This window comes from Drosophila navojoa, chromosome X (genome assembly GCF_054131105.1).
Source record: "Drosophila navojoa isolate 15081-1374.11 chromosome X, UAZ_NAV_1.0, whole genome shotgun sequence".
Taxonomy (NCBI): Eukaryota; Metazoa; Arthropoda; class Insecta; order Diptera; family Drosophilidae; genus Drosophila; species Drosophila navojoa.
The window spans coordinates 4,104,241-4,129,983 of NC_142895.1; the positions used below are offsets into that span (position 1 = coordinate 4,104,241).

Below are 25,743 nucleotides of genomic sequence, written 5' to 3' on the forward strand. Positions count from 1 at the left end.
TCTAACAGTACAGTTTAACAGAAAATAATAATAGCTCAATCTAATAGCATAGTCTAACAGCACAATCTGACAGCAAAGCCGAACAACGCAGATTAACCGCAGAGTATAATAACAGAACTATCAGCAGAGTCTAACAACAGAGTCTGACGGCAAAGTCTGACAGCACTGCCTAACAGAAGAGTCCAACAGCAGAGCCTAAGCAGCAGACTAGAGTCTAACAGCAGAGCCTAACAGCACAGTCTAACAGCACAGTCTAACAGCACAGTCTAACAGTAGAGTATAATAAAAGCGCTTAACAGTAGAGTCTAACAGCAGTGTCTAACTGAATGTAACAGCAAGGTCTGACAGCAGATTCTTACTGCAGAGTCTTATAGCACAGTCTAACAGCTCAATCTAACAGGAGAGTCTAAGAGCAGAGTCTAACAGAAGAAGTCTAAGAGCAGAGTCTCCTACTGTTACAGCAGCATTGCTATGAGGCTGTTAGCTTAAGCTTAGCCAAAGTTGCTGTGAGACTTGTTGATAGGCAATGCACAAACTCTCAGTCTAGTGCGAGAGAGACAGACAGCTACAGCTGCATATAGTTTACTCTGCTTACACTACGCTACTATTGCGATTATACATACATTATAAAATACATACATACATTATAAAAATGCAAAGTCTTCAGCTCTTAGAAAACCAAGCAGATCCCTAAATAGTTCTAAGTCGAGTTGAGTATTGATGCAGATTTATACATATCTCAGTTATATTTCTACTACTATCCCATCCCCTTATCACCCATCATCATCGCACATTTAATTTAATCATTTCATTGGCTTCAGTTACATTTTAAATAGCTTCATAAATTCTGCTCGATTAGCTGAATTGAATATTCCGCATTGGCCCGTGGCTAATTGCGATGTTAATTTAATGTTTATTTTGCAATTGTTGTTTCCATTTACAGTGTTCTGCTGTGAATACGAATTGAAATAGAATAGTTTTTGGCAAGTGCGCCTAAGGTGAATTGCTGCTGCTGCTGTTGCTGTTGCTGTTAATGCTGCTGTTGCTTCTTCTGTTATACGTTGCGTATGCTTAATTTGAATTTGTAATTTCCCTTTGTCTTTGACTTTTAGTACTTTAAGTTTTACTGAGATAATCGACATTCATTATGTCCCTATACTCGATATTTGAGATTATATATAAAGGAAATCATAGAAACTCTATCAAGGTCTATTCCTTTGTTACATTTCCTTAACGTAATATATCAACATCTCTTGTCTTCTTTCCTCTCTTCTCTCTATGTTTCTTTGCTTCTCTTGGCCACAACATTCGTTCAACATGTTTACTCTCTGTACTGTATTTAGCAGTCGGCTATGGATAAACGCAAATACCATCAGTTTCTTCTCTCCTGGACCATAACTCTTCACAGGTGTATGTGTGTGTGTGTGTGTGTGCATGTGTGTGTGGTAATACCGAAAGAGAAATGAAAACTAAATCAAATCGCAGTTCACATTTCATGCGCAAATTGTTCAGTTAATGACCTGAACGCACCAAATATGAGCAAATGCATTCAAAATGAGCTTCGTGTATTGCCACTGCGTGAGTGTGTGCGAGTGTGTTCGTGTGTGTGTGTGATGAGTGTGCGTATGCTTACATACCTTAAACCTTCTGGCTCGCTTCTGGTTGGGCCCAGTCAAATTGAGGCCACACGAATTGCAGCGCAAACATTCCTCATGATAATGATTGTTATCATAGAGTGGCGATGGTTCTGCAAATACACAAACATAAACAAGCATATGCATATTAGATATCACTCTCTCTCTCTCTTTGTATCTCTCCTTATATATATATAGAACACAAATTGTACTTAGCAAATCTCACATGTTGGCAAGTATCAAGTATTACAGCTGCATAAACATATTTGTGGGTATCAAATGCGAAAGTCTAAAGCTCTTTAAAGTGCCATGAATATGCATTTACCCCAAATGCTTAGGTACATATGTATATATGTTGGCTAAAATATCATTGAAAATTTAGACGAATCGAATTTTGGGCTCTAATAGGCTACTTAAGCGCTTCGTAGACCTTAAACTGTTAATTGAAATTTCGCATTAAGCTGCTTAAAATGGCAAAAGGTTTTCAAATAGGCAATGCTCGACTGGTCGAGACTCGTAGGAATATGCCAAGCAATTAAATTTTGAAATGATGTGCAGATACGAAATGATATGTGTGTATTAGTTATGCACAAATATGTACAGCTATGCAGATATATAAGCTATTAACATCTATGTTTATATACACTCATTATGATAATATTAGGTACGCCCCTTAAAATTAAACTTTTTTGATACATAGCTGAGTAAGGGCACAGATGGAACTTTGTGAGGTCTTCCATTACTTTAGTTTTGCCTACTTTCCACGTGTCTATATAGCAATCTATAAGATATCAATTAAAATCGATATCAACTTTTTATTTGCGTCCTAACATAAGTTTAAATAGGCATGCGTATATAAGCATGATAACTATTTATTTTGGGACTAGCATATCATTAATCAATTTCTCAGTTCAGATTCATTTGATATAATCGAAAGTAATATAAAATCGATAACAATCGCTTGAATGAAATTCACTAGCTTAATAGCTGAATTTCATTTTACAATCGATTTTATATCATTTTCGATTATATCAACTGAATCAGAATTGATAAAGTGATTTATGATATGCTAGTCCTAAAATAAATAGTTCTCATGCTTATATGTATGGACGTAAGTAAAAAGTTGATATCGATTTTAATCGATAGCTTATATAAAACATCATTGAAGTGCAGAAATTATGTAAGTAAAAGTAGACATACAATCTGTATCTCTTATAGCTGTAGACGTCGCTGTTCAATATTTAATAGGCATATATAATATTATTTATAATAAACTAGGGAAAGAGTTACGATTATACTTTGACTAAGGGAGTTAATATATTGCCAAACTGTTGAGGAAGTATCAGCTGTAGTTCTTAGGCTTACAGACCAAAGAAGTAGAGATAACTGATGCAGATTGAGTAAAAATATATACGAATATAAACCTACACAAGATACAAGTGCCATATGATATAATTGGCTAAAGCTTTCATAAGCTGCCTAACGTGACAGCTGAGCTGATCAGCCACGTACATATACATACATACATGTATATGTATATGTATGTATATGTATATGTATATGTATATGTATATGTATATGTATATGTATATGTATATGTATATGTATATGTATATGTATATGTATATGTATATGTATATGTATATGTATATGTATATGTATATGTATATGTATATGTATATGCATGGGTGCACTTACAATAGCTCCGCACATATCAGATCTAATTATGGAACGCTTAAAAACAAATTAGTTTGCTTTGTAGTTACATGTGTGTGCGACAGTTTAATTGAAATTGGGATAGGGCTCTGCATTAGATGACCACGGAATGCAAATCAATTCAGCCAACTGCTGCCAGAGCAAGCACACACAGCGAGAGAGCGAGAGAGAGAGCGAGAGGGAGAGCAAGAGAGGGTAAAGTGCACATTGTAGGCGTGGCTGGTTAGCTAGTTGGATAGGCGGTATATGTGGTCTCTGGCTACAACACGCTCATTAATTTGCATAACGCCTGTGCCCATGCAGCAGGCAACAAGGACACGAACAACAGCCTCAACTGGCGGCAACGGCAGCGGCAGCCGGAGGAAACTGTGGATAGGCAGCTGCCAGCTGGGAGCCAAGGCAGCAGCCGTTGTCAGTTTGCTGAGCGAGTCAATTACAAGCGGAAATGAGTTTCTAATACAAGCAAATTGATGCCGCACAGACCAATCCACACACACATACACACATGCATACACGCGCTGGCAAAAGCGCAAAAATTTGCTTGTTGAGTTGATGAATGGCTGTTTGATGGGCTTTTGCTGTTGGCCAAACGGGTTGGCGCTGTCTGACAACAGGGGAACAGGGAAGAGGGAACAGGGAAGAGGGAACAGGGAAGAGGGCACGTTTCGGGCGTGTCAGCTTGTTGCCAGTGTCATAGCAATCAAGTAGCTATATGCATACAAAATAATATTAATAATAATATCAATAATAATAATAATAATAATAATGATAATAATGATCGTCATAATGAGCACGTTCACATAGTCGACGCGCTCGACAGCCGGAAATCATAATTAAGTGAATCAGGCAACTGGAAACACATTATGAATATGCGCAAAGCAAAGGCTCAATGGCTAAAGGGCTAAATGGCCACGCCCACTTACATATATATACACACATATGTATATACATATATAATCCATCTGACTGGGCTAGCTTCTCAGCTTCAGCTTGCAGTTGAATCTCAACTTCAGGCATTATACGGCATTACGAAAGTCAAAAAATGGGATTAACTGGCTTGGAGTATGGTAATACACTAGAAATTCCAGTCTCTTTCTCTGAGTCCTGGACAGACTCAGCTTCTCCTTCAGCTCAGGCATATACATGTGTATACTTTGTGGGCGCTGCCACGCCTCCTTCTGCCAACATACATTTGCACAAGACCATTATACACTGATTTCCCATTTTCATGGTAAAAAAAATAGAGCTCAAGTTTCACACTTGGCATAGTAAATTATGACCAAGTGTTGTGCTTCAACACAATAAAACTCGATAAAATGTTTTTACTTTTGCACACGCCTTGCCCTCAGCATGTGCTGTAATCCGACTCTCTACTGTTTAGAGCAATGCTTTTATCTATGACTAATCGTAGGTAAGATATGTTCGTTCGCACAGCAAATCCGCAAATGACTTCAGTCACATGATATGCATAAAGGGGAATCGCATACAAGGCAAAAGCTCTGTGTGAATATTTTACGATTTTTATTTCATTTCATTTTTGGGTTTTTCATACTTTTCTTTTCCTGCAATTCCATAATTATTCACTCTGCACTTTTATTTGCAATTTTTAAGCTGCGTCATACCGTGCGTATGCGTTATATTTTCAGTTTGCTGTAAAATGAACTAAAATTCTAGTAAAATTTGTAGTAATTGTGGAAAATCATTTTGTGCTACTCTTGCAGAACTCAATGGGGTTGGCAAAAATGCATAGGTAGGGTATGCTCGACTGGAAAATACCCTTTATATTGCTTTTTGGCAGCACTAAAAATTACTGACTTAATATATATGTATATCTATAGACATAGATATAGATTTGAATAAATAACCGAAAGAAAAAACAAGTAAGAAAACTCTAGTCGAGAGCGCTCGACTAGATACTACCCTGAACCAAACTAATAGAAAAGCACATTTAGTATGGTTCAAATTTCAATTTCGATGTATTTAAAAATATAAATTAAATAGAAAACTCATTAAATTAAATAAATAAAAATTTTGAAACAATTAAAAAAAATAATTCCGACACGCTCCGGGTTTGAGCCCGGCCAAACATTTTGTTATTTTTTAACGTCGATTGACTAAACCGAATTTAATGAAACTTTCAGCATATGATCTACATATTCTATTGAATATTTGGCATTTAAAAAAAACATGTCAAATCATTCACAATTAGCTATACTAGAATCTGACCTTCACTGGGGATTCTGGTGAATTTGGAGCCGGTATCCAAAATATAACAAAAAATTTCAAATTTCAATTTCGATGTATTTAAAAATATAAATTAAATAGAAAACTCATTAAATTAAATAAATAAAAATTTTGAAACAATTAAGAAAAATAATTCCGACACGCTCCGGGTTTGAGCCCGAGACCTTGTGATCAAGCGCCGCGCTTTCTACCTTGACGCCACCCTTTTGTTTTAACTTTCAATGTCAAAACTGAAATAGATTCACTGCTACAGCGCCATCTACCAAATCTAAGTCAAACTAACTGCTGAACTAATAAAAATGTTAAAATTTCAATTTCGATTTTTGAAAAAATATAAGAGAAATTAATCACAAATATATAAAAGTTTTGAATCAATTAAAAGAACACTACAGTACGCCTAGCAGGTCTTGAACCGGAGACCTCGCGATCGAGCGCCGCGCCCTCTACCATGACGCCACTCCTCTGCTATTATTTGCAATGTCAAAACTGAAATAGATTCAGTGATGCAACGCCATCTAGCAGAACTAAACGAAACTAACTGCTGATGTGATTCTAAGAATGTGCTATAAGATGTTTAAATGTATGTGTGCACACGTATTGGAAAACTGCTGTTGCTGCAGCACGTGCGTTTGTTAATTGGCCAAACATTTTGTTATTTTTTAACGTCGATTGACTAAACCGAATTTAATGAAACTTTCAGCATATGATCTACATATTCTATTGAATATTTGGCATTTAAAAAAAACGTGTCAAATCATTCACAATTAGCTATACTAGAATCTGACCTTCACTGGGGATTCTGGTGAATTTGGAGCCGGTATCCAAAATATAACAAAAACCGAAATTGTATAAAATGAATTGGAATATACTTTTAAAATTTGGAGACTATAGCTCTAAAAATGTAGGAGTTATAAATTTATAACCTATTGCGCTTGGGTTGCGCTGCAGTGTTGGCAATATTATGAGAACTTATTTGTTGAATAATTTAATTTCTAGACGTACGATCGTAATGAAACTTACAGAACGTAATCATGATGTTTAAATGTATGTGCATACCGAAGCACAAGTCTCTAGTATTTGATATAAGACTTTTACAAAGATGAGGGTGAGGGGGTGGATTTAGGGGTGGGGGGTAAATTTTAACAAAAACCGAAATTGTCTAAAATACATCTCAATATACATTTTAAATTTGGAGACTCTATCTTGAAAGATGTAGGAGATATAATTATTTAAGTGATCTTCGATAAGGTTTTTTATCGATAAAAAACTATCGGAATGAGTTATCGTTTTTTAGTGAAAAACTCGATATGCGCGCTGTTTTTACGGACATTTTAAAAAAAAGTTGAAGTCTCTAGCTCTTATATCTTCTGAAATCGACGCGTTCAAACATACGGACGGACGGACGGACGGACGGACGGACGGACGGACGGACGGACAGACAGACGGACAGGGCTAAATCGACTCAGCTCGTCGCCCTGATCAAGAATATATATACTTTGTGGGGTCTGCCACGCCTCCTTCTGCCTGTTACATACATTTTAACAAAACCATTATACCCTGATTTCCCATTTTCAATGGGTTCAGGGTATAACAAGTCCATGACAGAGTTATAGACGGCATAAGCCTAAACTGGAGTCAAGTAAATTTCGCAGAAAAAAAGTCCATCGCACAGCTCTTACACAGTCAGCCAAGCCCTTCCATGAAACTCTAGTTCAAATCAAGATTCATATATTCAAATACTACAATATTTTGTGCAAGCCACGCCCTCAACTGCTTCACCGCATAGTTTGCCGCCCCCTTTTTAATGGTTTGAACGCTTCAACAGTTATGCTTCAAACAGTTCATTAAAATCAAATCAGATTCGCTAATCGAAAATTTTGCAAATATTTTTGAGCATTTTATTTTTCTTTTTGCATTTGTTGTTGTTGGTCTGTGGCTGGTTTTATTGTTAATTGAATGTTTATTATGCAATTGTTGTTTCTATTTGCATGCGAATTGAATCATTTTTGCCAGCTGCTGTTCGACGTTGCGTATACTTAATTAGTGCTTTGTTAGAATTCATTTAATAAATGTCGAAAATGTGTTGCACGAAAGAGAAAGAGAGAGAGAGAGAGAGAGAGAGAGAGAGAGAGAGAGAGAGAGAGAGAGAGAGAGAGAGTGTGCAGTGTAGTAAATTGCATTGTCAAGTGCAAGACGGTGCGCCTCGGGCAATACGATTCGGGTAGTTGTCTAAATGCATATATATGTATATAGTAAAATGTCACAAATTGCAAAATCTCAAACAGAATAGAGACTAGAGAGAGAGAGAGAGAGAGAGAGGGAGAGTGAGCAAGACAGCAAACAATATGTATACCACAATAAGGTTCGAATCACTTATGCCATCTGTTTCTGTTTCTATGCCCTAAACTCATAGAATATTACTAAACAGGGTATACTGAGTTTCACTCAAGGCATGTAACAGGGCATATATGTATCTAATCAGCATCAACTCATCTGGAGTTGATATAGTCTCGATTGTCTGCTTGCTCCCTGGCTTGAGCTCAAGAGATTTTACAGCTTAAGAGTTTGTAAAGTTATCTAGCTATTTGCGTGAAATCGATTACTGTCCTAGCAGTAAAGGACTAAAGGAGTAGAGGAGTACAACTTAAATTTGACATTGAAGAATTGCCAACCTTGATAACTCTCCTGAAATCGATTATAATCGATATTAAACTTTTGCTAGCTGATTTTCAGCTGGTAAATTGAATGCAAGTGAAGAGAAGTCTTGAGTCAGGCTATATGCTAGTCGTCCACAGCCCACTAAACTACTTTTACTTGTTTCTATTTTTTTTTTGTTATTTTTTTTTCTGTTATTTTTTTGTTTTTGTTTTTGTTTTGTTTTTTTTTTTTTTATTTTTTTGTGTAGCTTCTGTTGTGTGGCCCTCTTTGTGGCCAGCTTGCAGTGATTGCTTTTGACTTTCATTGGATGGCTTTTTGATTGGGGCACATCGTTTGAGGACCCTTATCTTTTATCTATGCGCCAAGCAATAACAGAAACGCCACAGCCGGGTCAAAGCTGCTTTTAAGTGCAAGCCAACAATATGCAGTTCACGACCAAAATGGAAAAAATCTCCTGCTCCTTCTCCTTCTCCTTTTTGTTCATAGTTTCATATTCGCATTGCGAATCGTAATATTCGATCGAGCTGTCTGTGAAATGTGTAAATATGAGAGAGAAAATATCTTCAAGTGAATCTGTATGTCTACCTAGGCAGCTTAGCCTGGCTTGAACTTTGGCTAAATGCATTCGAAAGCTGAGAAGCTTGCGCCTTGTGAGTTGTAATACTGTAAACAACAAAGGTTTCATTTTCCTATGTGGTTACTACTAGGAACCTCTGTTAAAGCTTTATTAAAATAATTTCCTGATCTAAAATCGATTCGTCAAGCTGGATTAGATGAGCTCTAATACTTTAACACGCCGTGCTCAAAGAGTTCAGTTGAGTGAAGGGTCCTATAGATACTTGTAGAGGCAGAGTTCTTCAGTCGACTGAACTCGCTAGTAAACTAAACTAGCTCCATTGAACTCGGTAACCAATCAACTCGAAGCGCTGAAAATCGGTATGGAATTAAGAGTTGGCAAGTTTAATCAAATACTTCTATACCGGCTACGCTACATGTTGCTATACATCTAACCACTTGAGTAACCTAATTGAACTCGGCAACTAAAAGAGTTGAGGCACTGGAAATTTCACATGCGAATGGGTTTAGCAAAATAATTAAAATATTTCTAGCAGCCATCAGCTATGGCCCTCCCACGCGCAGTAAATTAACGCACATTGAACTCAAATTGAGTGAAAGTTCGGGAAATGCGTATGCAGATGAGAGTTTGCAAAGTAAATGGAATATTTCAGCTTGAGCCACCGATTGAACGCGACGAGCTCTGACAGAGTTGAAGCTCGCAAATTAGATATGCAGATGAGTGTTTGGCAAAAAGAAAATAATAAATAGAATATTTCAAACATATATCGTTTGTGCGGAATACGCACTCATAAATGCAAATTATGCTCGAAGTGCTGCAAGCACACACGCACACACACACATAATCGCATCACAAATACATGAGTTATTCAGGCACTGGCACTGGCTAAGGACTTTTATTTATTCATGAAACAAATTTGCTAATTGAAAACCAACCAAGAATTTTGTAGACTTACCCTTCACACACACACGCACATTCACACAGAGGCAGCTGCAGCACGCCCCCGAGGCGTTTTTCGGCAACAATCTGAACTTTTCGAGTCGGTTTTATGACAAGCCAGAAAATGGGAAACTTTTGCAGCTGCAATTTGCAGTTTGGCTGCGGGTTGAGCGAGCGACATTTAAATATAAATTCATGACTTTGATAAATTAGCAACTAATGGCCGGGAAGAATGCAAAACTTCTGCTACAACTGCAGTCACGCCCCCACCACCAACACCCCCATACCACACTCCCTCTCTCCCGTCCAGCTGCAAATTAGGCGTGCAGCGGTTAGTGAGCTTGTGACCTTTGCGAACTCTGAACCATTGTCGAATGATTTTCGCTACGTTTCTTTTTTGCAGCTGCTGCTGGTTCTTCTTCTTTTTATTATTATTATTATGATTATAATATTTTGTTCTGACTCTGGCCAAAACAATGGCTGCCTAATGGCTCGTGACTGGCAGCCAGCTCTCAGCAGAGTGGGGCCAGGGGCGTGGCTGCTGACAATGCCAACAGACTGTGACTGCAATGAATTGCATATTGCTCAGCTCCTCCTCCTCTCTACCGCTCTCTCTCGCTCTCTCCCGCTCTCTCTCTCACTCTACTATGAGCGACAGCAATTTGTTTAGTGCACAAAGATTGCAAATAAGTAGCTGCAGCCGAAAGGTTGCTGTGAGGGGCGTGTCAGAGCCGCCCTTAAGGCTAATTGAGCGCAAATAATTTGAAATCAGACAAAGGCCCTCAAATTCCACTCGGCCAAGAAACGCGGCACAGCTTGCCAGCATTACACCCATTGCAAAAGGCTAAAGGGCAGATTAAAGAATTTCAATTGATGTGAATTTCCCTAAATTGTTTATCAAATGTAACTCGAGCTATTCATAATAGCATTGCAGCAGGCAAACAGTTAAATATACATGCACAAGCCTATTTATATACATATGTATATGTATATATAGATATGCTATATATACATTTATAATCTCTTTTAATTAGAGGCAAAGCCTTGGAACTTCTGCATCAGAGCCAAAGGCAAAACCAAAGCAATGTGTGTGACATGAGTGTGAGGCATGGCAACGTCAAAGACTTTAATTTAAGTAGAGACTTTTTCAAATAGACTCGCCTCAGCTTTCCACTCTCCACTCTCTACTCTTCACTCTTCACTCTTCACTCTCCACTCTTCACTCTCCACTCTTCACTCTTCACTCTTCACTCTTCACTCTTCACTCTTCACTCTTCACTCTTCACTCTTCACTCTTCACTCTCCACTCTCCACTCTCTTCTATTCGAGCAATTCTTAATTAAAGCTCCCCCAATCAAAGTTAAAGCAGTGCTAATTGGCTTTGAATAGCTAGGGTGATAATATTTTCGATCTGCATATGCCAGCAGTTGCTTAAGTTATCGATACCAGGAAACTGTTAAACTGTCCCCTGAGGTCTGTCATTGTTTTATACATGAATTCCTTGTGCCTGATGTTGGCTAAGTGAGCAAGTGCGAGTATTTGATTCATAGTGATAAAACTTTTACCGCTGCTTCTATGATGCACTGGAAGTACTTATATGACTTAAGACTGGAAATCCGTTTCATGCAGGCTAGAAGTACTTTTCAGCTTGGCTGGAAGTAGTTTTATGATAGGTGGAACTCCGTTTAATGCACATTTGAAGTGCTTTTACGATAGACTGGAAGTACTTTTGAGATTGACTGGAGGAGAACGTACTTGAAAGGGTTTGTACTTTATTGATGTACTGGAAACACTCTTAAGATAGACTGGAAGTCCGTTTAATGCAGACTGGAAGTGGTCTTCAGTTTCATTGGAAGTACTTTTGAGATTGGCTGGAAAAGGAAGAACTTAAAAGAGAAAATACTGTCATGATGTACTAGAATCAACTTTAAGATACTTTTCAAATAGACTGGAAGTACTTTTTAGCTTACCTACTTCAGATGGGAAGTATTTCCTAGAAAGACTGCAAGTACTTGAAAGATAGAGTGCAAATACTTCTATGACATACTGGCAGAACTTTTAAGATTGGCTGGCAGTATTACCACTCAGAAGGTAATCAAGAAGCAAGCTTTAAATGGTCTCAAAGTAGTTTATTAGAAATTACATTTAAGATAAACTGTAAGAACTTTAATATAACTGAAAATACGTTGAAGTTTGACGAGAAATTCTTTTGTGAGAGACTGTAAGTATTTCAGGGAAGGTTGGAAAGTGCTGCATCAGTGGATATGACCATAGAGTTGAGTTAGTATTAGAGCTAAATTATAATGTATTCTTATATGTCTTATATATTTCTTGCTCTTGCAAGAGTTTGGTTGACTCAAAGGCGTCATTCCTTGAAGTAAAGACCGCTGAAGCTTAACACGCTTGGTAAGTACTCGAATTAGTTTGGCTAAATAACAAAGTTGAAGTGTGCAGTTCATCAAATGTGGAAGATGCTCTTCTAAAAACCTCCCTCTGCAAATATTGGATACAAAAGGTAAACTAAACTTTACCAGGAAGTTGCCTAATAGAAATTCGTCAACTCAGTTAGCGCCGAGCCGTCGTACTCAGTTAGTTCAACACTTTGAGGCAGCTCGAAGCTCTGGCTGGAATTGCAGGCGAGCTCCCTGAAATTGCAACTGGCGCTTGAGGCGCTGGCCAAGCGAATATTTCACAAATTACGATGTTTGCACAAAGGCAATGCAAATGGCCTTAAAGTGGAATCAAAATCAATTTAATATCGCAGCAACTTTTCCAGCTGTGTCAACTTGACATCAAAGCGAAATTTATGAAATTATGTTTTGCATTTGCCATTGCACTTGTTGTTGTTGATTTCAGCTATAAGCCATGAGCTGGACATGGTAACCAAATTGAAATTGCGTGGCCAACTAGAGTAGAGCCGCAGCTCGTTGGGGCCAAAAGAGTTTGAGGAGCTTTTGCGCTTTGCCTGTCAGCCGGAGCTGAGTTGTTGCTGTTGTTGCAACGTCATCGGCTGTAGCATATGCCACACGCGCCGCTCTGGGTCGGAGCTTAATGTGGCTGACAGCGCTGGTAATTAGCTGCCTGTCAGCTTCTGATTGGAGCAAAAGGATCTCAGCAGCTGCTGCCTGAGCCTGGAGTTGAGCTTTGGCCAGCTGGGCTGACGCATTTCTTGATTAAACTCGGCGCATATAATTATACAAATTGCATATACACAAAACACACAGACATGCACACACACACACACACACACACACACACACACACACACACACACACACACACACACACACACACACACACATACTCACACACTCATACAGTGTGCATGGCTAAGTCAAGCGACTCTCTGCACTACAGCACACACACCCACCCACACGAGTTCACATGGAGGGCGGCGTATTGTGCCACATGGGCGTGGCACGTGCGCTTTTGGGGTCAAGTGGGGCAGCGGAGCTGAGCCGAAACGGCGTCATTGTTCCAGGCGCCGTCGGCCAATGTCTGTGACGGCATTTGGGTCACTTCACTTCACTTTTTAATTAATTTGTAAATGGGGGCCACGAAGGGGGTCGCTGGGCCATTGGCGCGCAGAGCAGACGCATTGATAAGCGCGACGCACTGCAAAATCATAAAAACACACACACACAGAGTGTGAGAGAGAGAGTGAGAGAGAGAGAGAGAGAGAGGGAGACAGAGACAGAGACAGAGTGAATTGCGCACATGTCTTAACGACATGTTTTTGCGTCTCGCCAAAAAGTATGCAACATACATTCCATTGGCCACGCCCACTCGGCACGTAAACGCCCCGCGGCATAATGCGACTCTTAATGGAATTAACGTGCGTAAAAATGTTGCGTCGGCTTTTAGAGCAGAAAAGGGCCCCCGTCCGTCCCTCAGGCCCAGCCATCCCACATGTGGCTAGCAACGAGCAAAACAAAGGAAGGACTGAAAGTGAACGGGCATAGCCGACTGCTGAATACTTTGTCAGGCCTTAGTAGAGTTAGTTGAATGTGCCATCAAAATGTCAATGTCTATTGCATTTGCTAGAACTTCTCTCTCTCTCATTGATCCATTTTCAGCTCTGGCTGAGTCAGCTCCCAATGATTATAGTCGATTACGTATGGATATACCCAACTTTGGTTGCTGCCCTGAACTCGCGTATACCTCACAGCCTAGCCTGAGTGGGCATACAGAGAAGTCGTCGTCTCATTATTATATATATATATATTTTTTGAGCTGTGATTAATTTTTATTTATATATTTTTATGCCCATTTGGCAGGCAGTGAAGGCGAGTCGAAATCGAGTCGTGTGGAGCGTAGCGAATTTGATTTATAAACATGCAACAATTCGTGCGCCACTTGTTGAATGTGGTAAATGGAGTGTGTGAAGAGAGTGAGTGAGGGAGAGAGCGAGAGAGAGAGGGGGAAGGAGAGAAATAGGGATTGAAATAAAGAGCAGGAGACACACAAAGAGAAGGTAAAGGGGAGACAGAGTGAGAATAGAAAGAGAGAGAGAGAGAGAGAGAGAGAGAGAGAGAGAAAGAGAAAGAGAAAGAGAGAGGGATAGATATAGAAATATAGAGAATTATATAGAGTAGGATAAACACAAAACAAAGAGAAGGTAAAGGGGAGCCAGAGAGATAATAAAGAGATAGAGAGCGATAGAGATAGAAATATAGATAATTATATAGAATTGGAGAAACACAAAGACAAGGAGAGAGTGAGACAGAGAAAGAATAGAGAGAGATAATGAGACAGAGAGAGAGAGTAGAGAGAGTAGAGAGAGAGAGAGAGAGAGATAATGAGATAGAGAGGGAGTAGAGAGAGTAGAGACAGAGAGAGAGATAATGAGATAGAGAGGGAGTAGAGACAGAGAGAGAGAGAGATAATGAGATAGAGAGGGAGTAGAGACAGAGAGAGAGAGATAATGAGACAGAGATAGAGTAGAGAGAGAGAGATTGAAAAGACAGAGTGAGAGAGATTATAAGTGGGGAGAATGAGATTGAGACAGAAAAAGGGAAAGAGAGAGAGAGAGAGGGGGATAGAGTATAGGAAAAACATAGAGGGACGGATAAAAAGAAAAGGTAGAGATAGAAAAAGGGATAGAGATAGAGATAGAGAGAGAGAGAGGGATAGATCTCGCAATGAGATTGGATTCACATGAAATTTATATTGGGAAGATTCCTTCTATACGCAAGAAACCGTTGACACTGAAGATATTTGCGCGGTATTACGTTTAACTGCGCGGTATTTCCTCATCAAGCACTTCCACTTGGAGTACCCGTGTTTCTTTTGCTTTAATATCCAATTTCTAGTCCAAAGATTTGCAAACATTTAACGAAATCTACCGAGATATGCTCTAATTGCCAAGGGGCACATAGAGGCAGAGACAGGGAGTGAGAGAGTGAGAGAGGGGTATAAATCTCTGGGCAATATATACATCCGCATCCATATATTTCTACCCTTTTGCTGCTGCTATTTACATAAAAAGTTTCGCTCCTCGGAGTGTGAGCCATGTGTGAAACTGAGCTGCGAGGCGGGCGCAAGGGGCGTGAAGAAATCAGCAGCCGAAGTGCAACAAAAGTTAATTCAGTTTTCAAATGGTTTCTGCTTCTTCTTCCATAGCTTATTTCTGTCTTAAATATAGAAGACACACACACACGCACACATAGTGTGAAAATCTTGTGTTTGCGTGCTGAACCGAAAAGCGAAAAACTTTTTTTCTACAAAGGAAAAAACAAAGTTTTATTATTGTTTTTGGCGCTGGCTCAGCTTTGGTTGCATTTCAGATACCCTGTAAATATAGTAGGAGCAGTAACTGGTAAGCTAACTGAAGCTTTAATAATTTATAGGGTATCTTGCGCAGATCACTCCCCAAAGCCATTATGCAAATTACATTCGCTTTGCCTCTATTAAGAAATAAAATGCGAATTTTTGTTTTGTTTCAATTCCCAGCAGATGCAAGCAGAAAACTAAAACTTGACTCCAAACTAAGTAAAAATTTGCATGATATGGCATAAAAATGAGGTAAAACGCATATCTATTATACACTATATGTAGGTATTGGGCATGACGTGGCACAAAAAAATCAGCATTAATTTATAATTCCCAAAGGTCTTCAGCAAAGAGTTGAGCTAAGTAGTACGAAATGAGAAAATGAAACGAGATGAATTTGAGCTAGCATTCATTTAACTCAGGCTGACTTTCGCAGGGTATCTCTATAAGATATTCAGCTAGATCTCTGTGTGTGTGTGTGTGAGCTGTCATTCTCGATTTGCGTGCACATAGTATTAGCAGCACTGTCATCGCCGGTCAACGCACCCCCTGTGCTGCCATGCTGCTTGGTCTCGGGAAGTTTAGAAGCTTTGCATTTCAGAAAGGTGAGTCAGCTGCCACAGCACAGATAGAGAGGGGGAGAGGGGGAGACTGGGAGAGCGGGAGAGTGAGAGCCAAGTCAGCAAACAGGAAATCATTGGGTTATGGCTGGGGTGATAGCCGGGCGTTGTCTACGACATCGAATGCCTGACAATCTTTGCTCATTCACTCACATCCTTGCGCTCAACTTCGTCCTCGTCCTCGCTCAATCAATGTCAGCTATGCGAACAGCTCTCCGTCTCCTGCCCCCCCTCCTCCTGCTGTTGCTGCTGCTGCTCTGGCACTGGCTCCAGCTTCATCATTCGAGTAAAACTTTCGCCTCGCTCGGCTTTGCCTTTGAAGCGTCCCACTGTCCACTCGTCCGTCCGTCCGTCCGTTCGCCCGTCCGTCTGCTTGTCTGTCTGCCTGTCTGTGGTCATGCTCCTGCAGCTGCCATCCTGCAGACCTTGTCCTCGCCTTGTCGCGTCGTTGTTGTAGTTAAATCATTCGGAATTTTATTGAGTAAACTGTTTTGTAATTATTTTCATCTGCCTCTGTCGCTGTCGCTGCCGCTGCTGCTGCTGCTGCCACGTCATGCAAGCTCCTATTGCCACACCCACCCACTCGCCGGGCCGCATCCTCTTCCACTTCGTTATTCCTCTCCCACTCCTCCTGCCTTTTGGCTGCTCCAATTAGCAAAGCATCAACATGTTACGGTCCTTGGTTTGCCACTTGTTATTTTTTTTTTATTTTTCTATTTGCCTGCCTGCTTCTTCTTCTTCTCCTCCCATACATATTTTTTTGCTTAACTCATTTGCTGTGGCAGAGATTTCTGTTGAGCGCTGGGGCGGAGGTCGGTAAGTTGTGATTGAGGCTTACGGATTTGTTGAAATTTTGTGGCATTGCATATCAAAACGTAGGACAAGTCACGAAACGTCGCATGTATTCCAGCTGGAGTCCAATTAGATCCATGAATTTTATATGGGGCACTTAAACTGACCAAGGATGTGCCAAAAATAAGAGAAATTTCGTATAGGTGAAATGTATATGATATAGAGAATATATATCTGATATATGGTGATATATGATATATGATATATGATATGATATATGATATATGATATATGATATATGATATATGATAGATATTATGATATATGATATATGATATATGATATATGATATATGATATATGATATAGATGCTATATGATATATGATATATGATTGATTATGATATGATATATATTATGATATATGATATATGATATATGAATATGATCTATGATCTATGATCTTTGATCTATGATCTTGATATATGATATTGATTATGATATATTATATATCTGATAGTATGTGATATATGATTATGATATGATGATATGATATTGATGATATATATGATTATATATGATATATGATATATGATATATGATATATGATATATGATATATGATATATGATATATGATATATGATATATGATATATGATATATGATATATGATATATGATATATGATATATGATATATGATATATGATATATGATATATGATATATGATATATGATATATGATATTTGATCTATGGTATATGATATATGGTAATTCATTTATAGGTATTTAATTAGAGCAACATAAATCGATTCAATAAGCCAAACGCCGCTAGTTAAAGTCTTTTGCCAGCTGCTAAAGCTAATCCTCTATCCACACATACATACATACACGCTTACATATATATGAGGCATATAGTATATCTGTAATACATACTGATATGAATGTATGGGTCACAACTTGGAACTTAATTAAATTCTTAACGTTTGCCAAATAACAACAAAAAAGTGGACGATGAAGGCGCAACAGAAGAAGGCGGAGCAAAAAAAAAGTAAGCGAAGCGAAGGACCAACAACAGGCTAGCCGAAATGAGAGCAATAACTTCAAACTTCAACACCAACAGGGCTAATACACACACACACACACATACACGTATACACACACATACATAGACACGTCGCTCATGTCATTTAAGTTTTATACGCTTCCCCGTCTAATGGGTCAGGTGATTTTCTATTGTCGTCGCCTGCTGCTGGACTCTCTGCATGTCTAAGCCAAATTACTAAAATATATAAGCACACACACACACACACGCACACACACATACGTAATGACTGACTCTTTTTCTCTCTCTCTCCTCTCTCTCTCTCTCCCTCTGTTCGTTAGCTTTGTTGAAGCTGCTTTTCTTTTCTTTTCTCTTGTTTTTTTATTTAGTTGTTTGCATTGCCTGCGTGTGTGTGTGCGTGTGGGTGTGCCTTGGCTGTGCGTGTGTGTGAGTGAGTGCGTTATTTTTTTCGTGTTTTAATGAATCTGTGTACGGTCAGCTCAGCCATTCTATTTGTAAATGCCGTTAATTGAGCTAAAGCTAAACGCTATGTCTTCGCCCCGTCTTCTGGCCCGGCCAGCCACGAGCTAGCCCAGCCCCACCTGGTTGGCCGTTTGTGGTGCCAAAGCGGCTGATAGGTTGCTTCCAATTAGTGAGTGTTGGCAACGTTTCAAGTTTTTCGAATGCCTGCCAAGCATACCCTAGAGAAGTATTCACATGGGGTAGTTGATGGTGAAGAGCCCCTCACATCCTATATAGCTTGTAAAGCTGCTCAAATATCGTTATCGATAGTTGCATCACTCTTCAGGGATGAGAGATCTGAGCCATAGATCTATAATATATCTTTAATAACTCAAATTTGTTGTGGAATATTGACTTATTCCCAAGGCAGCTCGAGGCGCAAACTGAATTTAGCTAAAGGTTATTTGTGCGTAGATTATTCTGTTTTCGTGAACGGAAACATGGTCAAAGGGGCAATTGGGGTCACACGTACACAGAGAGAGAGAGAGAGAGGGGGAGAGAAAGAGACCCACGCACATAAATAATGCGAATGGGCGCAGTCCAATTGCCACGAAACTAAAATGCTGTCTCAATAAATGTAATAATAAAAATAATAATAAAAATATTATTATTATTATCATTATTATTATTATTATTATGAGTGTGGCGCCGGCCTCTTGCCTGATTCGCAGTTTATGTATTTTATTTTTATCTTCATTTATTGTTTGAGCTCCTTGTTGTTGTTGTTGTTGTTGTTGTTGCCTTGCGACACTTGCTCCAACTGCTGTCCGGCTGTCAAATATTTCAAGAAATGACAGCTGTTAATGGCATTATACATCTTGCCCGAGGGCGGTGCTGAGCATATCAGGTGAGTCGCTCGACCGAGGCGACTGCCAAGTGCTGGCGATTGCCGCTGAAGGCAACGCAAAGTGCGAATCGAGAACGAAAAGGTGGACGGAACATGACAGGCGACACAAGTGGAATTGTTTGAGAGCGTGGTGTGGGGAAAGGTGGGGCGGGGAAGGGGGAGAAGCAGAGAGGGTAGAGGGAGAGAGAATGTGAGGAATGGATTGAACAGAAGAGAAAGGGAAGAGCAGATAAATTGAGTGAAGAGAAATTTAAAGAAAAGAAGAGTTAAGATGGGAAGGCAGAAGGAAAGGGAAGAGAAGGGAAATATATGATGAGAGAAGAGAAATTAAGAGCAAAGAAGAGAAGGAAGTGTGTAGAAAGGATAGAGAACGACGAGGAGAATGCAGGAGTAAAGCGAAGACGAGAAGATGAGCAGGTGAGAAGGTGATAAATGAGTAGGCAAAGAGAGCAAGAGAACAATGAGTGAAAAAGGGAAACAAAATAAGAGAAAGTAAGATGAGAGAGAGAGAGAGAGAAAGAGAGAGAGAGGGGAGGTAGAGAAAGTGAGAATGTATGTATATGGAAATAGAAGAAAATTATAAAGAGAATTCAAGTAAAAGGAAATGAGATGCAGAAAGTAACCTCTCTGGACGAAGACATAAGCTGAGTGGAGAGCAGAGGAGGCGAGTGGTGAAAGCTAGCCGAGCTTTCTTTAGATTGATGGCATCGATGGCTTTCTCTTGGCGCCGTTGTTGTTTATGGCCAGGCCTTGCTTGAGTGCCCGGCCTGAAATGGCAGCCATAACAATTTGCGTTTTATGATGGCCGAAGAAAACTGTTGCAGATTTTTGAGGATTGAGGAGAGGGAGGGGGAGCCCTTGGAGCAACAGCAGCTGCTGTTAATCTCGCAACATTTGGCCGAAACGAGCTGCGTTATGAGTGCGACTCAATGAGAATTGCCATTTGGCCATGTGGCCATCCAGTGGAGCAGCCAATCAATCAGTTAGTCAACTAAGCTCGTTAAGCAAACAATCAATTACGCCTCTGCGACTGTTTCAACTGGCAATTACTCTATGCGCTATATGCGATATATATATATAGATCTTTTATTTTTATGGCCGGGAGCTGAGAAGCGAACTCATTAAGCAACATAATCTAATATACATTGGGGGCGTAAGTGTCGGCAGCTGGCACTAATCAATCAGTTTTGTCGATTGACTGCCCTGAGTGGAGATAAGCGAGAGGTCAGTTCATTAGGCCCAAGCGAACATGCCAGGTTCAGCAATCAATTGATTGATTGATTGCAATCAAGTCAGACTAGAGACTAAATTGGTTTGAGTCGAGTCAAATTTCCATATAATTTTATACACAAAATCTAACAAGAATTCACCTTAAAGAAGAGGACTCTCTGTAGAGTTCTGTTGTCAATCAATCACGTATCAATCAGAGCTTAGATAAGACTGGGTTATATAGGCATCATCAATCAATCAATGTAAATCAACAAGCCATCCATCAAGTTGAAGTCAATCAAACACTTATCAATCATATAGGGTTATATAGGCATCATTTGTCAAGCTAGATTTAAACATTCAATCATGTAAGTCACTCATTCGATCGATCAATCTCTTTAAATCAACAAGCTATCCATCAAGTTGAAGTCAATCAAACGCTTATCAATCATATATCAGTTGAGGCAGCCATCAAATATAATGAAGTCAGCAATCAATTTATATCGAGCAAGTCAGCCATCAAAAAGAATCCACCGGGACTCAAAATAAGTTGTTTTTAGCTCTCAAATCACTTCAACAACACCAATCAATCAATCAATCAGCGAGCGTTAGTCAACAAGCTGAACTCAATCCCAGCACTTATCTCATTCTGTATACTTAGTTACCCACTCCACTTGAGCAAATGTCGAGACTAACAAAACAACCAAATTTAAGAACTCAATCGAGCAAGTCAAAGCAACTCATTAACAAATCAATCAAGTTGCGGCGCGCAGCTTTAATTGAATCTAACGGCACACAAAAAACCAAACAAACCAAGAGACGGGCAGAGCAAAGCGTATTACACATACATACTTCTTAAGCACGAGCACTTCATAAATCAATCAAGTATAATCCATCAATTAAAGCCGAGCCAACCGGGCATTGGCCGTGTTATTAATGCATTCATAAACCCATCAATGGCTAATGAAACGTGTACATCGCGTGGCGTCAACGTCTTGACCTTGATGTTTTTCCGTTTAACATGGAAGAGGCAGGACATGTATCTGATATATGTATGTATGTATGTATATCTATGTGTATATGTATGGATATAGTTTGAGTCTCATTAGACATAAATCTGTGAATGGCTAATGAAACGTGTGTATTGAGCCATCAATGTGGAGACCTTGGGTAGCTCAGCCATTTACCAACACTGTCCACATCTGGCTGACATGCTCCATAAATTTATATATATATATATATGTGTGTATATGTGTATATATGTATATATTGCAGTTGCGATCCCAATGGACATAAACCAATCAATGCCAAATTAGACGAACGTGAAGCGTCAGCGTCTTGGCCTTGAGCCTTTTAGCCATTTACCAACACTGCGCACATACAATACACACACACATATATACATATATATTTATATTTATATTTATATATATATACATAGTTTAGTCCATTGGGTTGTTGTATCACATTGTTGCTCATTTTGTTGTAGCATCTAAAAATGGCCAACGCCCGACGTCAACGCCGACGTCGACGTCGAGCGACGCTCATAAATTAACTGTAAAGCGTGTCGCAGTTGGCGACGCAACCCTGTGCGAGCGGCAACTCTAGCCTTTTTGCGACCGTCTCGCTGGAAACTTTATGCTTGGGTCAGCGCCTTACCATTCAAATTGCAATTAGGTATAAAAATTAACAACAAAAAAAAGAAAAAGCAAAAACAACAAAAATATTGGGGGTATGCCCGACCTTAGCCGGCGGCAAATCACGGCCAGATTAGACCGTGCCAGCGACTCGAGTCTGGAGCCACTTGGCCCAAAGCAAAGTCTAAAAAGTTTCTAAATTTATCTGCCATTTTGATATTGTGTTATGTATGTGGGCATAGCTGGGTATCTGTGACTCTGTAATGGCATATATTATATGGTAATATTAATACTTTGGCTTTAGTCGGTACTCGATTGCCTAAAAGCTGGCTTGGAATAGAATTCAATTTGCATAATTCTCAGCAGTCCCGGAATGAAATGAGATGTGGCTGTTTTTTTACTCATGGGCATAGATTCTTAGACATATAGATTATCTGTTCATTTGACGTTTGTAACGCAGCTCAAAGGTCCCGGAAGACCCTATATCATGCCATATATCATATAAGTTTATCTGGGTACATAGAAATTTCCTCGCTATAGCCGTACGAACTCTATAAGGAGAGTCGTTATAGCCGGATTCTACTGTATCTGCACAGTTTTATTGGCTCACTTAAACATTTCAACAATTTTGTATACATAAAGTCCATATATGTATGAATCGTCACTTTACTAAATTTTAACGTTCTCCAACACTCAATCTCAGAGTGGCACAGCTGTCAAGTACTTCATGTTTGAGGGCTATTGAGCCATACATACATACATTGTAGTCAATATGTATGTCTATATGAAGACATGGCAATGCTGTGCTATATTTGTCGATTATACGCTCACTTCACAAACGCTTCAACGCTTTCCAACACTGACACACAAAGCGCCAACTAGCACAGCTGTCAAAATGCTTAATGAACCTTCATGCTTGATAGATGTTGATGGTGAGTTCTGTTTTCGTCTTTTCCCTCGATTTATATGATTTTGTATTTTTTCGTTTCTTCAACGTCTCTTGGACGGAGAGCGTTTTGGCGATGTTGTGCAACGTGCATGTGGCATGCAACCCATTCAATTTTGTGGCATGGCCAGCTGTCTGACCAAAACTCATGACAGCACAAACTTTCATCATGCTTCCACTTTGTGTGCAACAAAAAGGAATCTCAAGAATCTAATAATAGGTACATTGTCCACGTGTGTGTGTGTGTGAGTGTGTGAGTGTGGCATGGCTTACCCAGTTGCTACACTGTTGCAGGCGCATCAAAGGTATCTCTGCTAATCCGAACTCTGCTGGGCTCTCGGTCAATTGGATTTGTGCAACAATTTGTAACTTGCATACACAGATAACTCAATAACAATGACAATGACAATGACAATGACAATGACAATGACAATGACAATGACAATGACAATGACAATGACAATGACAATGACAATGACAATGACAATGACAATGACAATGACAATGACAATGACAATGACAATGACAATGACAATGACAATGACAATGACAATGGACAATGACAATGACAATGACAATGACAATGACAATGACAATGACAATGACAATGACAATGACAATGACAATGACAATGACAATGACAATGACAATGACAATGACAATGACAATGACAATGACAATGACAATGACAATGACAATGCAATGACAATGACAATGACAATGACAATGACAATGACAATGACAATGACAATGACAATGACAATGACAATGACAATGACAATGACAATGACAATGACAATGACAATGACAATGACAATGACAATGACAATGACAATGACAATGACAATGACAATGACAATGACAATGACAATGACAATGACAATGACAATGACAATGACAATGACAATGACAATGACATTGAGAATGGCCTGACATGCAGCTGCCGCATGCAGTTCTCAGTATTTAGCCAGAGACAAAGGCGTTATACGGTAGCTGCCCCAGCACCAGGAGGCTGTATTCATTGAGAGTGGAGAGTTCGCAATCGAATGAGCCGATAGTAATTTGATATGATTGGCTCTTACGATACCCTGCAGATGTGTAAGGAATGGACTATGTTGACTTACTTCATATGCTCGGTGGGCATGCAAATTTCGAATACAAGTATAGGGTATTCATAGAAAGTGCTCATAGGAAAGTGCTCTTGATAGGATAGCTGTCGTGAGATATCTCTTTAAGAATTCATAAACTTTTTTAACTGATTACAGGTTATTTAGGATATTAGGATATTTCACAGTCATCTACAGTCTCCATAATATCTGAGTAGCTCTTTGATCTTATTAAAGTATTCGACAATACTAGAGTTTCTTTGCGTGCGCATCTCTGATTCTCTCCCGTAACTTGTTACAGGGTATATAAGAATAGCTAACTTTTATAGCTTAGCCACTTCTGCTTTAATTTAGACTCCAATTGTAGGGTATCTCACACTCTAAACATAACACCCACACTCCCATTCCATTTCCCAGGGTATTTGCCAGTCTCTTGTCGCTGTTGAGCTTCCCACTCGAAATCGCCTTTAGGGTCCATTAATTAACGCTGGTCATGGTCGTAAAATGCAATAAAGCTATTGCCCCATAAACAAACAAGAGAGCCCGAACCCCGTCAAACGTACAAGCCCCAAATAAATCCAATTTTAAGCGTTTCATTAAATGCAGCCCCACAAGCAAAAACCAAGAAAATTTTAATAAACGAAAATCTACAGCCGTGCAGCTGAGTGCAATAAATATGCATATAAAATATAAAGTAATTATATTTTATACATACTGTACACACATGTGTGTGTGTGTGTGTATGCATATATGTAAATATGTATGCATGTGTTTCTGTATAAGGTTACTAATTGGATGACAAGAGTTTAATTGGGGCAAAACGAACGACATATGTTGTATATCGAAATGGAGTAATTCAATATTCAAACAATTAAGAGCTGGCGACAGCTTTAACATGGGAAAGGTTGAGTTACATACACAGACACACACACACACACACATACACTCGCTTGCCTTTTAATAGACTTCATTGCATTGAATTATTCGTTACAGCAGTGAGATAGAGAGTCCATTGGTTCTATATGCTATATACCCATTGTTCCAGTAGTCCTCAACTGTAAAGAGGTAGAGCTCGAGAGCTGAGAGAGCTGAGAGAGCTCCTAGTATATACAGATGTCCATTAGGGGCATCGATTAGGAACTCTTTATTTGTCGGCATTTCAGACTTCAATTTATATTCTAGTAAACAACAAATGGATGAGTCGATAAGCTAGAGAAAACCCCTTGGCGTATAAGAAATACTAGTGTTGGCAAATGCTAGAAAATTCGATGAGCAAATCGAATCTAAATTGATTTAGTAAAGAGAAACAAAATAGTAAATAATAATAATACAACGTAAATCCCAAGCTGAATATATAACTAAATTTATTCTAGACTTTATAAAAAAAAGACATATAATGGCTGAATAAATCCCTTATATAAATTACTGCAAGTAAAAGCTTGGATAAAAATGAATCGATTAAACGTTCTCTTCAAGGTCTT

General features: G+C 39.2%; 1 protein-coding gene across 6 annotated transcripts in view; it reads right to left on the reverse strand.

Annotated features, from left to right (window-relative positions):
• Positions 1-25,743, reverse strand: part of rsh (Rap GTPase activating protein radish) — a 155,979-nt gene that overhangs the window by 45,858 nt on the left and 84,378 nt on the right. For all 6 annotated transcript variants that reach the window (XM_089263524.1, XM_089263526.1, XM_089263527.1 and 3 more), the window contains one exon: positions 1,638-1,747. In XM_089263524.1, the coding sequence (XP_089119650.1) occupies positions 1,638-1,747 (110 nt within the window). The remainder of the gene's footprint in view (positions 1-1,637; positions 1,748-25,743) is intronic.